The 16,945-nt window shown below is 47.1% G+C and overlaps 1 protein-coding gene across 1 annotated transcript; it reads right to left on the bottom strand.

Moving 5' to 3' along the window:
• Window positions 1–643: 643 nt before the first annotated feature.
• LOC133363250 (ciliary microtubule associated protein 1A-like) lies at window positions 644–5,429 on the bottom strand. Its single transcript, XM_061582640.1, has 6 exons — window positions 5,312–5,429; window positions 4,708–4,911; window positions 2,563–2,664; window positions 1,873–1,994; window positions 1,038–1,178; window positions 644–730 (listed from the first exon to the last, which is right to left on the bottom strand). The coding sequence occupies exons 1-6, from the start codon at window positions 5,418–5,420 to the stop codon at window positions 650–652; spliced, it is 759 nt and encodes a 252-aa protein (XP_061438624.1). The 5' UTR covers window positions 5,421–5,429; the 3' UTR covers window positions 644–649.
• Between the last annotated feature and the right edge of the window lie 11,516 nt (window positions 5,430–16,945).

The raw sequence follows: 16,945 nt of genomic DNA on the forward strand, positions 1-16,945 counted from the left end.
CTTGATTTTATGAGTTTTATTTACACTGTATGAGCTTATATTGTTGTTCGCCGCTTTGAATTCAGTGAACGAAAGCGGGTTATAAATTGGCAAATAAATAAATAAATAAATAAATAACATAGATCATAGCTGCAGGGTACAAATATTGGGCTGTTTTCCTCCCTGGACCCCCTTCCCAAAGGTTCCTAGATTCTCCTTCCCATGCAGCAGTGATGGGGAATCCGGGCTATCCTAGCTCTGCTTCAGCCTACCCAACCTTAGGACTACTAAGGGGGGAGTTACAGGTGAGATAGCCCTGGGCACAGAGCCATCGAGCCAAAAAAGTCTGTCAAAGAGAGACCTAAGGGTGCCACCCACCATTCCCTCCACTCCCAAGAGAACTGAGGGGGTGGACTTTGAGCCCCACTGAGGCCACCCACTCCCACCTCTGAGTACTCCTACTTGCCACCCTCAGCTCTTACTGGGAGGAAGGGCTGGATATAAATCAAATAATAGATATATATCTATATATGAATACCCACCCAGGCCTTAGATACTGTCAACCCCGCTCCCCCCCCCCAAATTTCCGGCAACTACACAAAGGCTGAAGAGATCCAAGGTTCCCAAATTAACGTTTCTTGTCCACCCCATCGCTGCCGATGGGTCCGGTTTACTCTGCCACATCCACAATGAGAGGAGCCACGTAGTCCGAGTGGCGGATCCCGAAGGTCAAGCCACGTTGCAGGGTATACTGTGGGAGGGGGGCAGGAGAGAAGGAGAAGATCATGGTTAGTCGCCACCAGCGGAGGGAAGGTCCTGGGGTGCTGAAGACTGGAGAATGTTTTAGGGGGCTGGTCAGGCTGCCCGCACACACACGCTCCTGTTTGCACAGATCATGGCAAGATTGATGCAGCTAAACTTACCCACAGGGGAAGAAGGTATTCCCCCTGTCCCACCACCACCCCATAATATTCACATCTTTGCTGCAGGAAAACTAAGCACCCCCTACGTGAGAACCACAGAAGTCCTTCCACCACCACCCCGCCTCCCCCCCTCACCTTCTCGGGGCTGTAAGCTCCTGGGCCTGGCTTCACAGTGTTGTCCCCCGGGGGCATGTTGCGGGCGAGCATGCTGAAATGCGGCGGGCGGTTCTTGTAGATGCTGGGATCCACCAGGCGGTAGTTGCAGGGCCCTGGAGTCTGTCGTGCAAGGGGGCAAACGGTCACGAGCAGCCAGGCGTGCTCAGGAGAAGGCCCACCTCCACCCCGTGGCCCTCCAGCCCCTTCTGGGGTGCCCCCACCCTTATTATGGCCGTGTGGAGGTGAGGAGCAGGGTCCCGCTCCCCTCCCACGGGTCTAGAAAAGGCAGCTTTTTTTCTGGGTAATTCCACCTTCATCAAGTTGAGATAAACAACATTTAAAACTGGCAACTCAGTCACGTTTTCCAAGAAGTGGCCTTGCTAGATGAAAGTAAAAGCCTTTGTTGCAACACTTACAAACTTAACTAAATCTTGCAAAACATGAGCTGTGGGTAAGTCAAAACAGAATTCTTTGTAGTCCTTCAGCTCCTTTGTGTGCGGAATAGGATAAACGTTGCAAAAACCGAGCTGCTAAATAGTTTGTATCTTCGGCTTTAGAAACAAATGCAACAAGACCTCAGCGCCTTTGCCCTCAAACTAAGCAGGAGTTGGTTAGACTAGATTTTACAAGGAGAACAATAAAAGTGTTTTAAAATATGACTATTTCCAGCTTATGGAATTCTTTTGCTTATGACCCAAATCAGGGCTCATATCAAAATAACTAGCCTAGTTCCCTCGAATGTGGTTTCATCATTTTATGGTTGCCTAAACCTCTTGCCCCTAAATCTCCCATTCCTGGCAGTTCTGTTGCTCACCTTGCTGAGGTCCTCGTAGAAGCTGCCGATTGTGCTGCGTCCGAAGATGGAGTAATTGGGGGCTGAGCTCTTGTTGATCACCTTCGGCCCAAGCACGGGGGGCAGGCCATAGGCCGCTGGCCCTAAGACAGCAAAGTGGGGGAGGAAGTGGAGAGAAAATATTCAGTGGGAAATCCTGTCTGCCTACTGGCAGATGAAAAAGGGGGGGGGGTTCAGCAGCACAGCAGGAGAAGCGCCAAGCAAAGCCAGCAGAGCTCTCTGGGCCCCCACATCCTTGCAAGCATCTTGGCTGATGGCAGGGATGTGTGTGTGCAGCGTGCATCCCTGCCATCAGCCAAGGTGGCGGCAGAGGCTTCAGCCCCTTAGGGAAACCTCGGCCCCCATCTTGGTTAAGGGCAGCGCTGTGTGTGCTGTGCCCACACAGCCACACAACACAGCCGAGAAGGGTAGGTTGAGGAAGGCAATGGTGGGGGCTCCGAAGTTCCTGCCCTGCGACATGAGGCAGCGACCCTGCCTCAAATCACGGAAGGGAGCGGAGATCCCAGTGCCCAGACAGGATCCACGTGTGGCTGGAATCTACCAACCAGGCCTTCTCAAGGGTGCTTTAATTTGGATTATAGACTGGTCCTGGAGGGGACGTTTTGTTAGGGCCTCAGAAAGGAGCAAGCTGATGGAGTCCTGTTCTCTCACCTGGCGTCTGGTCATAGTCAAAGTCCTTTGTCCGGGAGGCAAGAGAGTAGTTGGGAGCACTGGGATAGGCCAACTTCCCTGCTTTCTCTGGAGAATACCGGCCTGTGAAAAGCGAAAGACCAGGGCACATGACAAGGCCGAATCCATAACACCATCCTGCATCTTTAGACATGAGGCTTTGAGACTCAGTCTTGAGCATCCCCCCCATCCCCGCCTCCGATGATTGTCATTAATGGGAAACAGAGACATTTGTTTATATGCCACTTAATATCTGAATAAAGAATGCAACTAAAAAACTGCAGTCCCAGATAAATCAAATGAGACAGGTGAGTTTTCTGGCCAATGTAAGATTAACCACCTTCCTGCACAAAGTGGAGCACAGGAAGGTGTCTTATCCTGAGTCAGGCCCTTGGTCCATCTAGCTCAGTATTGTCTACACTGATTGGCAGCGGCTCCCCAGGGTTTCAAACAAGGAGTCTCTCCCAGCCCTACCTGGAGATGCCAGGGACTGAACCTGGGACCTTCTGCACACAAAGCAGTTGCTCTGCCACTGAGCTATGGCCTTCCTTAAGAGCCTAAGTGCTTGAGGCACGGGCCAGCCAGAGCAGCAAATCTGAAGCCCTCTTCAGGGGTTTAGAAGAGGGGAAAGTAAACACGTGATGGGGGTCTGCAGGGGACAAAGATGGTGGCTCTGCCACTCCATCTGACACCATCAGCTCATGAGTGGCCACTGTCTGCAGCAGGGAGTTCTCTGTATCTACGGATGCCCATCTTGCATTTTAGAGCCCCTATTTTCAAAGGTTCGGTGCAAACCTCAGGAATGACGGACGAGCTTCCCTGAAAGACAGCTGTCACCCACGCCACGGACCATCCCTCTTTCCCTCCCGGCAAATGTGCTTGAGGCCAGAAGGGTGAGAGAAGCCCCCTGTTAACCGAATCTTGTGTACACAAGAGAACATATCCCAGAATCCTTTGCAGCTTGCAGGGATTCCACAGCCAGCACCCTCAGTGCTCCTTTTCAGACAAGCTGATGTGGAAAAAGTGTATTCCCCAAAGGAAGATAGTTGGAAAACTAAGCCACGTATTGTGGACTCGATGTTGCTCACACAAGTGTGTGTTTTGCAGTGCCCACATGATGATGTCCTCATCAAAATGCTGCCCCATCTCCACTCTTCCCCCCTTAATCTGGATGTACTAGGGCTGTGCACCAGATCTGGCCAAAGCCAAGAACATAATGAATCAGCCCAATTTGGGCTACTCTGGGATAAAATCCTGATTAAATATGTGGTGGAGGGGCTGCAGCATTTTCTTCCTCCCCCTCCTGGCCACATGTTTAAGTAGAGTTAGGGCTGGCCCTGAATCAAATGGGGGGGGGGGAGAGCAGATCCCAGTCAGGTCACCCCTGGATGGTCCTCGTTCAGAGTGAGGCTGATCCAAAGTGCCGAACTGGCTCCCAATTTGCAACAGTGTGTGTGTGTGTGTGCGCGTGCATGCGTGCTGCCCCTGGTTTTACCATTTTCATGGTTTTGGGTTGTTGATTTTTACTGCCACAGAAATGGCAAAATGAGGTTAAATAAGAAAATCTTATGGGATAGCATCTTCATGGGGATGACACTGTGGGGACGGACACTGGGCAAAATTTGAGCATCAGCAGTAAACTGCTGCCCGGAAGCATCCCTACTGACATAGTGGAACATTGCACCTTGCAAATGCCCCTTTCTTCCCAGAGAAAAATGGGGGACCAGCTTGGAAGTTGCCTCTTTACTCTCTCCCCATTCACCCTCCCTGTGAAATTGCATCATGGGGAAAGGAATGTACTCCCCAAGTCCTCCCAACCCTGGCTTTGTGATTGGTGGGTGGTAAGTAGGATGGTGAGACAGAGCCTTCTTGGTGGTGGCCCCCTATTTAAGGAATTCCCTCCTATGTGAAGGCAGTTTGTCCCACATCTTAACAGTGTTTCAGGTGAAACATTGTATTGAGCATGGGGTTGGACTTGATGGCCTTATAGGCCTCTTCCAACTCTACTTCCTACTCTACTATGATTCTATGAAACCTGAAAACTCACTTATTTTTTTAGGCTTTTGGGGTACAACTGGTGTCAGCCTTCTGAGCGGAGGCATTTCATCCCCAGATCGCAAGACTGACCTGGCCCTGGAGTCATAAAAGGCACCACATCCCTGGGGCGTCCGAAGATGGAGTATGCAGGAATCCCATCCTTGCCCCTCATGGTCATATTGGGGGGGACAAGGTAGCCCGGCCCGGGGGAACAGCTCTCTTGGTTCTGGGACCGGCGGCTGCCAATGCTGTACGCGGCAGCACGGAAGCGAGAAGGGTCATGTTGGTGATAGCCTGCAAGGAGGAGGAAAAGAAGTGACAATTGGCAGGGACCAATCACAGCAAAGCTCACAAGCGGGGCAAAATGGCAACTGCCCACCCCCTCTTGGTTGCCCCCAGCAGCTGGAAGAAGCTCTGCTGCCTTGGAACACAGAGAAGGCTTTGATTTCTGGAAGTAGCATTCATTGATAGACTTTTTTCCACTATCTAGGCTTCTTTTAGCCTTTTATGCCTCTGACCATCACAACAACCAGTGGCAAGGAGTTCCACAAGCTGATTCTCTGCTGGCTACAGAAGCACCAATTCCCGCTTGGCCTATTCCAGGGTTTTGAGATAAAAGGATACTGGAGTCTGCCACCTCTTGTAGAAATGGGCCAGTGCCCATTGTCTGGAAACCACACCCCCATTCACTCACCTACATTGGTTGGGAGACCGTATTTGGGCCCGGGGCTGCTGTAGAGGGCAGCGATTGGTCCTCTGGGCCGGTGGGGGCGCCAGCTCCCCACCCACACATCTGCAGTCATCTCCAACTTCTGGTGCTCTCCTTCTACTTGCTCTGGAAGGAGATGAAGAGGAGGAAGGTGATAGCAGTGAGTAAACTGCCCAGCCAAGGCTGGCTTAGCTTGTAGGCTAAGCAAGCATCAAGGGTTGGGGGAGGGAATCAGACGTGGAATAATAGGACCTCTCTAGCTTCCACTACTTATGCTATTTATTTATTTATTGCTTTTAATATCTTCTTGTAGCTGTAAAGAAACATATGGGTGGTATTCAGTGCTAATGCTACTCAGTGACCGTTAGACCCATTGAAATCAATGGACTAGCACTGGAGACAGCCCTCTATTTTTAGTTTAGGGGGGGAAAGGCGAAAAAGCCTTTCTCCAGCTGGTAAAGACATTTTTTTCTGGCAAGCTCTTATCACATTTTTATCTGTGATCACTGCTTTTAAATGGATTAAAAAAAAACCATTTACTCAATGGCTCAGGTTGCGGGGGTCTTCTATGCTGCCCACCAACCAGTGTTTCAACGGAGTGGATGTTTTCCCTGGCAGGCAACATTGTGGGACCCCACTGCCTCCCAGCTGGAACCTGAGTTGGTGGAGCGGCTGGTGCCCCTCAAAGGGAACCTTCTGCTGCTGGGATCCCCCACTGTGGTCACCCTACACAACTGAGCATGATCTTCACATGGCTGTTGCATCCAGGTCCTCCATCTCTCACCTCTTATGTTAATGCTCAGTTGAAATCTGCAAAGACAGCTGGTGGCTTCATCTCGGTGAGGCAGTGGAATCTGCTCTGGGTTTTAATCCGAACGTTCAAGGAGCTGTCATTTTTTTAAAGTTTGGGCTAAAACCTGGCACAGATTTCATGCCCCCACGGAGGTGGAACCAACAGCAGCTCCTTAATATAGATCCTTTGTCCATTGTAACACCACTGGAAGAAGCCCACACTTCTTATGCAAGAAGAGATTGTGGATTTCTGCTTACCCTCGAGTGTGTAGTAGTCCAGGGTCTTGAGTGGTCTTAGACCCCTTCCTTTTTTGGGAGCAGTGTCCCAGGAGGGTCCCTATGTTTCCACCATCCTACGGGCCAATCAACATGAAAGGGGAGTGTGTTAGCCACTGAGAAGAGTCTTCTAACACACTTCCTTGTCCTTTCCTGCTGATTACAGCCAAGCAGAGTGAAAGGAGGTGAGTCAGCCACCAAGAAGACTCTTCAATAGCTAACACTCTCCCCTTCCATGCTTATTGGCTCCTAGGGAAGTCTGTTGTTGTGGGAGGAGGCATTAACAAGGAGCTCATTCTCAACCCAGCAGCAAAAAAGAGGCAGGAGTGTGGCTGTAGCTGTCATGAAGAGAACCTGCACTTCTGAACTTGCCACCACACTCCTGCAGCCACTCTCTCTCTTTGGACTGACCTTATTCTGAAAAGACAGATGCTAGCACTTGGGGTGCATTGCTGGGTCAAGCGGAGCAAACCAACCCTCCTGAAAATGTCCAGCCATCCCTCCCCCCCCCCGTTCCTTTCCTTCTCTCGGTGGCCTTAAAATAAAACAAAGCATCTACATCTAAAACACCAACCTCTTGAAGAGAAAGGGTTGTGCCTGGCTGCTCTTGCAAATGCCCACCTCAATTTGAGACTGTTCCCACACACACTGGCTTCTGAGACTGGCCATTGTGACCTCGTGCTGATGATACTGGCCTGAAAAGGGACTGGCTGTTTTGAGATCTGCTAATGCTGCCCAGTTCATGGAGGGGAAAACTGGCGACCCCACCCCCAACATCTGCAGCCGTTATTAAGGAGGCACACAGCTGGTATAGCCCAGTGGGGAGGAGAGCCTGGCTGGGAGTCCAGGGTCTGAGTTCAAATCCCCGCTCGTGTCTCCTGGGTGTCGAGGGCCAGCTAAAGATCACCCCCATAGCGAGTGGCTCAGGGGTTACAAGGAGCCCAGTTGCCCCCCAGCTGTCAGTTGCGGACAAGGAAGGGGCTGGCTTGTGCAGCTGTGGCAAGCTGAGCAGGCCTAGCCAGCTGGGGAGGACTAGCCTCAGAGGGAGGCAATGGGAAACCCCCTCTGAATACCGCTTAACATGAAAGCCCTATTCATAGGGTAGCCATAAGTCGGGATCGACTGGAAGGCAGTCCATTTCCATTTTCAAACATGATTGCACAGAAATAAATCCCATTGAACTCAATAGATATGCAAATGATCAAACCTGCCCTCCTCTCCTCCTCCCTCATATCTCCTCCTTCTTGCCCCTTCCCTCCCCCTTCCTTCACCCCTCCCTTCCCCTCCCCCTTCCCCTTCCAATCCCCTCCTTCCCCCTCTCCTGCTCCTTCCCTTCCCCTCCCCCCTCCCCCCTCCTCCTCCCCCATGGTCAGTTTTACCTGTCCTAGGATTACAACCTGGGAGACCAGGGTTGGAATCCCCACACAGCCATGCAGCACACTGGGTGACCTTGGGCCAGTCACTGCCTCTCAGCCTCAGAGGGAGGCAATGGGAAACCCCCTCTGAATGCCGTATGAAAACCCTATTCAGAAGGTCGCCATAAGTCAGAATCAACTTGAAGGCAGTCCCCACGCTCACTGACCACTTTCGAGAAAAAAATGTGTGTGAGTGTGAGTATCTCTGGGCAGGCCCTTCAGCAGAGTTCATGTTCTGGGTCCCCCTGTCAATGGAGGTCCAAAGCAGTCGGTAAAAAGGGCAGGGAGTTTTTGGCTGCAGCGCCATATTCTGACATTCCCTTCCCAGAGAAACCCACTTAGCCCCTTCCCATTGTGCACTTTGTCACTTGCCCAAGACGTGGCACTTTACTGAGCTATTTCAGCTGACCCTTTGCTGCTGCTTGCTCCTATCTCCCTGTAATTTTCGCTCGTTTTAATGGCTTATTTTAATTTTAACGGTTATTCATTGTAACCTCTTTGACATCTATAAAAAGCAACATACAAAACCTTTTAAGTTACTGTAGATGCCATTTGCATCTCAGACCAGAGAAGGACTTTGTTGGTTTCCTTTTCTTACTCTTCCACTTGAAAGAGGCCAAGATACAGTAGGGCCCCACTCATACGGCGGGTTACATTCAAGACCCCCGCCGAAAAGCGAAACCCACCGAAAAGTGGAACTCCATTAATAACATGGCACCTGACACTTGAAAAATGCCGTAAAAGCGGAACAAGCACCGTATGAGTGGGGCCTTACTCTAATTGAAAACGGCCATATTAGTGGAACGCCGAAAAGCAGGCCACTGAAAAGCGGGGCCCTACTGTAGACCAGAGCTTGGAAAAGTTATTTTTTGAACTACAACTCCCATCAGCCCAATCCAGTGGCCATGCTGGCTGGGGCTGATGGGAGTTGTAGTTCAAAAAAGTAACTTTTCCAAGCTCTGCTGTAGACCCAACCAGTGGAGGCTGCTCCATGCGGGTGAATGTGGTGCTGCCCCACCAAGCCTCAGCCAGCCCCCACCTGCCTGCCTTCATAGTGACAACCAATCCAGGAGGTGTCTGTCTCCAACTTGCCGGTGTGCTCCTTGCTTTAAGCCTTACCAGTCCCAGTGGGCACCAGCCACTGCTGTCCAAGAACGTAATGGCCTCTGCTTCAGAAATGTGTAAAAATGTCATCCCTTCTTCTTCTTCACTGCTGCCCTCCCCAAATATCAAAGTACATGTGGTGTGCAAGCTTCTGCTGCAGCAATGACAAGCAAGCATGCTTAGTTGCATGTAGTTCTTAGGGTAAGCAAATGTAAATATGCCGAGGAAACCTCATATGGGAAAAAGCTGGAATGATGATGAGACCATGATGCTAAATATTCATATTAAGAAGAGAAAAGCTGCTGGACTTCTCACAGGAAGTAACTCCGCCAGAAACAAGGGGTTATTATGGGGACTGTCCACAAAAGAATGCTCAATGTGGGTCTCTTGCACACAGCTGATTCAGAAACTCTAACTCAGGTGTGAGGAACCTTTGGCCCCACAGAGGTTGCTGAACTACAACTCCCATCATCCCTGGCCATTGGCCATACTTGCTGGGCTGATGGGAGTTGTAGTTCAGCAACCTCTGGAGGGCCAAAGGTTCCCCACATTTGCTCTAAGTGGAGAAGGATAGAATTTGTCCTCTCAGCCAAATCTGTTCCCCCTGCCCCAGTTGAGCAGGTTGGGGCTAGACATTGTTTGGCGTCATTCTTTCTCAGTTACAACTTCAGCGGAAATGGCATTGGGCAGGGCCAGGCTTTGAGGGATCCCTGTAAGGGGTCCAGTGGGGGACATACATGAGCAACACCACTAGCTTGGATGGGGCCAAAGTCTCCTGCAGCACATGTCCTCTCCCACCGATTGCCCAGCAGGACGCCAGGTGTCATGGCCTGCACTATGCCTGGGGTCCGAATGCTGGACAATTTCCACAGGGCCTTTCCACCAGCTGCTTGGAGATCCTCACCCAAGTGCCATGCCAACCTCGCTTGTTTGCTGCAATCAATAAAGTTTTCAAATCTTTCCTGAAAGTTAATAATGAGGTATTATTTATTTATTTAAAATATATCTATCCTGCCCTTCTACCCTATAATAGGGCACTCAGGGCGGCTTACAAAAATAAAATCAAACACGTACATAATAAAATTGTAAACAATAAAATCACAAAAACATTAAAATACATAAAGTACAATTAAAATACATAAAATACTACAGACACACACACATATACACATATATAGGGGGTGGTACTAAAGGGGACTACAAGGGTAAAATTTAATGCAGAAGGCATAAAACCATAAAATCAGTGTCAGGCTCTACCTTCAGTCCCTCCCAAAGGCAGACAGATGCATCTCACCATGGAGGGCAGCTGAACAACCATCTGTCGGGAATGCTTGGATTTGGATTCCTGCATTGAGCAGGGGGTTGGACTTGATAGCCTTATAGGCCCCTTCCAACTACGATTTTATGATTCTATGATTCATTCCATAAATGAGGAGCCACCACCAAGAAGTTCCTGTCATGGGTTCTTTGACTAAAGTGCACTTTTTTTTGCAAGCAGTTCCCCCAAATATAATGCGTTTTTGTGTTATTTTCATTAATATATTCATTTTTAAATGCATGCTTTCCTCTAATATGCACATTTTTGTAAACATTGTTTGGCTGGCAAACTGCATCACAAAATTCAGAGAAGTGCAAATTTCAAAGTGATACTGGCAAAGCCAGCCCTCTTCTTGTGAATGCACAGGGTTGAGGGTTCTTGCTTTCTCCCTTCACCCATATCTGCCCAGAGTCCTCACAGGTTATCAACAGCAGTTGTCAGAAGGTAGGCGGATGATAGAGGAGACCCCACTCAAGGATTCTTGAGTCTTGGGAGGTACCAGGTATTTTCTGTTTGGGAGTCAGATTTCAGACAGCAGAATAATCTTTATGATATATACTATTTATTCATATGTTGTACGCAAGTAATAAAATGCATTCTAGGTGGCTTTCGCCAGCATTGCCAAAACAGAAAATAGGAATACATATCAGCAAGAAAGACTTTGCTGGATATCTGTTTAGCATCAAAGTATAAGACTTTGAAGGCACCTCTTAGTTAAAATAGTTTACAAAAGACGAAAGACTGAGTTAAAGTCCTGTTACAGAGCCAAAGTTACAAACTACATGGAAATACATCACCCATCCAATGTCATGGATGGAATAGATGGATGCTTCCCCTGCATTCTCTTCGACCCTCACTCCAGATGGCAGGGAGGACAATGAGTGCTGTAAAATCTTAGCTTCTATAGACTTTCTTATCAAAGAGAAGGGGGTGTCTTCATAGCCTTATCAACTACAACTTTCTCGTTGTGCCTTTCCCTGCCACTTCCTCACGTTGTTAGCTAGACACACCTAGTGTGTTTTATATCAACAACTAGTTTGCTTAACTTCACCATATAAGGGGCTTCCTTGTTGATATAGCCAGAGCGTTGGCTGACCGCCTAGCCGTCATTATCACTTTGTCCTTTGCCTCATAGTAAAACATTGCTTTAATCAGAAGGGAGGGCAAGAAGCCCATTTTTAAAAGGAATACTTTTTTACTTTTTGCAGCTTATGCATCAATGAGCTATAAGCTAAGCAAATATGAGCAAATGGAAGCTGTTTCAGCAATATTTTATACGCATTTTAAACATATATAGGGGCTGGCCTATAGGAGGAGGTACAGGACAGGCTGTGGCGCTGAGGCCCACCGAAAAAGTGGTGGTCCCTGGCCTACAATGGGCAGCTTCTGTGCATAGCCAAAGAGTGGCTGCCAAATTGAACTAGGGCATGCTGGGCTGCCAGGATGCTTAATTGTCTTCAGAAATTGCATTCCATGGACTTCCGGGAAGGGTGACTTAGCCTGTGCCTGCTTTTGAGACGGGCTCCTGCCTCAAAAGAAGCTTATTCAGATATATCAGTCAGGTTTTTTTTTTTTTTTGACTGATTAAACTTCTCCCGGGTAGGGAGAAACGAAGAGATTAACCTCAAAGCCTATTTTTGTTGGGACGACCAGATCTCATTAATTTATGGGACGAGGTCCAGCCGACGAAGGTGGGACGGATTTTCAACAACAAGCTCTATCTGATAAAGCGAACGTTCATCTTATCTTCTAAGAGAGAACGCACTAACAGGCAAGCACCCTTCTTTCTATATTTTTCTTTTACTTGACTTAAATTGTTGCTGTTTAAAAGAGATTTGCCAGATTGATCGGTTTTTGACATCTCACTGGGGAGCCATAACTTCTCTCTGCTACTCACTAATTAATAGCTTATCTCTGTTTTTGTTGCAAAAAGCTGTCCTGGATTTGCATTCTAAAGATATACACAGAAGAGGGATTTCTATTCCAGATTTTTATTTTGAAGAATATTATATTGTCTGAGACTACTCTCTTTTTGGTCTATTTTATTTTGACGAATCTGTTTCCTGACGACCGCCATTAATTGTTTCGATCCTGGGAACTGCATTTTGTTTACTTAAGCATGGAGAGATAAGGCTGTCTGCTCTGTTTATACTGTGATGTCACCAAGTTTGGAGTATTAACCCAATTGTTGCTGAAATAAGAAGTGGTTTTCCTATATTTTTCTTTTAAAATGGCAATTAAGAAAGTAGCTGAGAATCTGGAAATAACTATGTTTCAGAAAATAATGGATGAGATTGAGATAACGAAACAAAACCTGCGACAGGGTTGTAAGGAGCTGAAAATTGAATTGAGTAAAATGAAGCAGGAGATTAAAGATATAGGGGTCCCTGTGAGAGAGGTGACCCTGGAAGGGGTCCCTGTGAGAGAGGAGACCCCGGAGATTGGAACAAACGTGGAACAGGAAAAAGATTTGGAGTCTATGGACTTTAGAAACAAAATCTATTGTTTGGAGACACAGGAGATTAAAGACATAGGGGTCCTTGTGAGAGAGGAGACCCTGGAGACTGGAACAGGGGTCCCTGTGAGAGAGGAGACCCTGGAGACTGGAACAGGGGTCCCTGTGAGAGAGGAGATCCCGGAGATTGGAACAAACGTGGAACAGGAACAAGATTTGGAGTCTATGGACTTTAGAAATAAAATCTATTGTTTGGAACTCAATGTTATCTCTGAAGAAATTAATGAAGATTCTAGAGATAAAGTTATCAATGGCATGGATAATCTTCTGGACTGGAATGATGTGATGGAGCCCAATATAGAGAAAATCTATGGACTTAACTGCAGCCATGTGACAATGGAAAAACTTTTAAGAGATGACCCAGTGTATTTTGAAAAAAAGAACAGAGATATGATTTTACAGCAGTATTTCAGCAACCTATTCAGAATGGATGGCAAGAAAATATTTGGGATAGAGGTAATTCCCATCAGACTCTTACTATATGACTATGGCTTTGACAGCAAGATTATTATGGAATACTGATAATGGAAGATTGGATATTGAAATTACTGGACTTAACAAGACTACTGAAGATGGAAGATGGAAAATGGAACTAATAGGGATAATAGAACAATGGCTACTGAAATTACTGAACCTAACAGATTCTGATGTGATGGATTAATTGAAATGTTTATTTTGACTATGGTTATGACAATAAGATTATCATAATTAGTAATGAGATGGATTAATCGATATGCTTATCTGGAAAAAAAAATTGATAGATATATTTCTTAAAGAATTGAAACCTCTCTTTGACTTTTTGTGGAAAGAATAAAGTAATGTTTATGAGATTTGATGATTAAGTAAGATAACTACTGGAGGAAAGTGATTTTATAATATGACTTAAGAGACAGGATTGTTATATATTATAGACTTATAACTGATTTGATCTTTGACAAATGGGAAGTCAATATTTTACTCTTTATTTTTTATTTTTGTTTTTTTTTTTGTTTTTTTTTTTTGTTTAACTATTTTTGATTTTGTTTTTTGTCTTTGAATGTTTTATGATTTCGTCTTGTATGTTTTATGAAAATCTGAATAAAAATTATTGAAAAAAAAAAAAAAAAAAGAAAAAAGAAATTGCATTCCATGAGGAAATTTCTCTGTGTTCCAGTGATCCTTAGTCAACTGGAAATTTGTGATTAGGCCGGTAACTTCCTTTTGTTTGTTTGTTTGTTTGTTTATTTATTTATTTATTTATTTATTAGATTTGATTAGACGTCCATCTGGCAGAGGTTAATCTGCCACTCTGGGCGACGTACAACAAAATACAATATAATCCCCTTAAAAACAATTCAAAAAGCAAACAGTATAAAATTTAAAAACTGAATAAACCCCCACGGAACTACCCTCTGCCACCCTAACCCCCTTCTCAAGCCTGGTTAAAGAGCCAGGTTTTCAAGGCCCGACGAAAGCATAACAAGGAAGGGGCCTAACGGAGGTCAGTTGGCAAAGAATTCCAAAGTGAGGGAGCCACTACTGAAAAAGCTCTGGACCGTGTCCTCCCCAATCTTGCTGCTTTTGTTGGGGGAATAAGAAGCGAACCATTCAAGGACGATCTTGTAAGCCGGCGCCCCTGGTGCGAGTGGAGGCGACTCTGTAGGTAAAGTGGGCCAGCCTCGTGGAGTGCCTTGAAAGTTAAAGCCAGGATCTTAAATTTGGCCCTAGCAACCACCGGTAGCCAGTGCAGTTCCTTAAGTACTGGGGTAATATGATCACGGCAGCTGCAGCCCTTAATCAGGCGAGCTGCCGCATTCTGCACTAGCTGCAGCTTACGGAACGTTCTCCAGGGAAGACCCACATATAACGCATTACAATAGTCCAGCCGGGACAGAACCAGAGCATGTACCACATTAGGGAGCAGGTGGCTCGGGAGGTAAGGGCGTATCCTACGAATGAGGTGAAGTTGGTAAAGCGTCGCCCAACTAACAGCTGCTACCTGTGCCTCCATGGATAGCTGGGAGTCAAGAATGACCCCCAAACTCCGGATGTGGTCTCTTAGGGGCAGTTGTATCCCATTAAGCACCAAATACATAATCCCCAGCTTCTCTTTATCACCCACCAACAGTTACTGTTACTGAGAGCTCATGACTGCAGGAACGTGGAGAACTTTCCTTGTGAAATTTGTTTAGTGATGGGAGATAACTGAATGTTGCAAGGGAGTTTAGTGAATAAAATAGCCTGAACATGAGCTGTCTGCATAATGTTGGAGCATAAGCTGCAGGTGTCATTTTAGGCTGCAGGTTTTCAAGGAGCATCAAGCTCAGGAGCTGCAATTGAGCCATTCTCTCAGCATTACCAAGAACCCCGTGTGGAATTGTTCATTTCCGAGGTCTGTCCTGGGCACTACCATTCAAGAAGGACATTCTTAAGGCAGCAAGGATTCAGAGAGAACTACTTAGAGGATGTCAGGCACAAAAGGGAAATCCCATGAGGCAGGGCCGGCACTACCATTAGGCAGAGTAAGGCGGCTGCCTCAGGTGGCACATATTGGAGGAGCAGCGAGCGGCAGCAAAATGTTGGAGGGGCAGATCTGTGTGTGTCACACACAACCTGTCCTGTGTCACCAGTGCTGAAATAAGAATAATCTGCCAGTACAGTCGGCTTCTGAGAATGAAACTGGGGGAGGGGGAAACCATCTTGTCCTTCACTTTGTTGGAAGTGGGGCAAGAGCAACTCCTGTTTTGTTCTTTTGTTTAAGCTCCAGAGGGAAGATAGGGCTAGGGTCCTCCAGATGGATAGGCTTGTTTACCTTTTACCTGTGATGCTCTGACTGACTTCCTTTTGTCGCTAGACTGTGATGTCTTTAGGGAAGTTTACCTGCCCCTCCTCCTTCCGCCTTTTCCATTCCTTTGTCCTCTGACTGTCCGGGAGAGAGGAGACATCCCTTTGTCTCTGCTCTCTCCAAGCATGGGGCTAACTCCCATACCTGGGCGTTATGCCTCCAACTTAGTTAGTTAGTTAGAACTAGGTATGCCTTTCCTATTTACTATGTATTTCTATAAATAAAGTAGCTTTTCCTATTTTACTAAGTCTCAAGTCTCAGTGATGCTGATGCAGGGTAAAAGGCTGCTTTCTTAGGCAAACGCAAGCACATGCTGGCACACTCGCATTTCAACATCTGCTGTTACTCTCTGCTGCTGTGGTGCTGCTTTAAATGAAATTAAGCACACAATTACACACAGCGCAACACACCTCAGGAGGCAAAATGTCTTAGGCCAGCCCTGCCGTGAGGTAGGATAGGTGCTGAGCAGAATTAGAACCTAAGGACTGCTCCATTGGATCACACCAAAGGCCCATCTACCTCCCTGGCTGCCAACCGTGTAAAATTGAAGGATGAGACAGATGTGATGTGGAGGGCCATGATCAGATCTTCCAAGGTATTTGTTTATTTAAAAGCAGCCACAGAGAGAGGGTCAAATTTTACTGAAGCAGCATCACTGGCGTAGGGGATATTTAACTCATTCCTACTGTCCACTTCAAGAAGGACAAGAAACAGGATATGGCAGCTGCAGAGCAGTTGTTATGCAATTATAACATTTGGGAGAACTTCCTAAATACCTATGTAGGTCTGACAAATTTTGGGGTGGGTGGGTGCGTGGGTGTAGGGGTACTGAAGGCTACAGAGCTATAGGATGGAAGAAATCTTTGGTTCAAATTGTGGCTGAAAGAGCCTGACCCTCTGTTTCCTGTTGCAAGGGAGGCAGAGATTTCTCTTGGCCTGGACCTCCAGATTCTGAAGTGAAAAAGGCAGACAAGTGGTCGCCATGGTGACTACCCTCCTTGGCTAAACTGTGCCATAATGGACCATAATGTGAAGAAGGTATGAAGTTGGATTCTTTTAGTAGCTCTGGGTCTACAATGCACCCTGATAAGGCCCTAGGACAGGGGTGGGGCTCTGGATCCGGTCAGGGGGCTAGATCCTTGTCTCCCCCAATCACTAGTGGGCCAAGTGTGACAGCTGGGTCACCTTATGGCACAATGACATTTTCGTCCACATAGTTTGAAATTAAACCCTGTGGGTGCAAGCACGACACGCATAGCACTTTGAAGCCCTGACAATCATCTGATCATTGGGGCTTCAAAACACCATGCATGGCCCTATGCAAGCCTATTGGTGGTGTCTGCAAACCCTTTCTTAGCACAGCTGCTCCTTTTCC

This window comes from Rhineura floridana, chromosome 8 (assembly GCF_030035675.1).
Source record: "Rhineura floridana isolate rRhiFlo1 chromosome 8, rRhiFlo1.hap2, whole genome shotgun sequence".
NCBI lineage: Eukaryota > Metazoa > Chordata > Lepidosauria > Squamata > Rhineuridae > Rhineura > Rhineura floridana.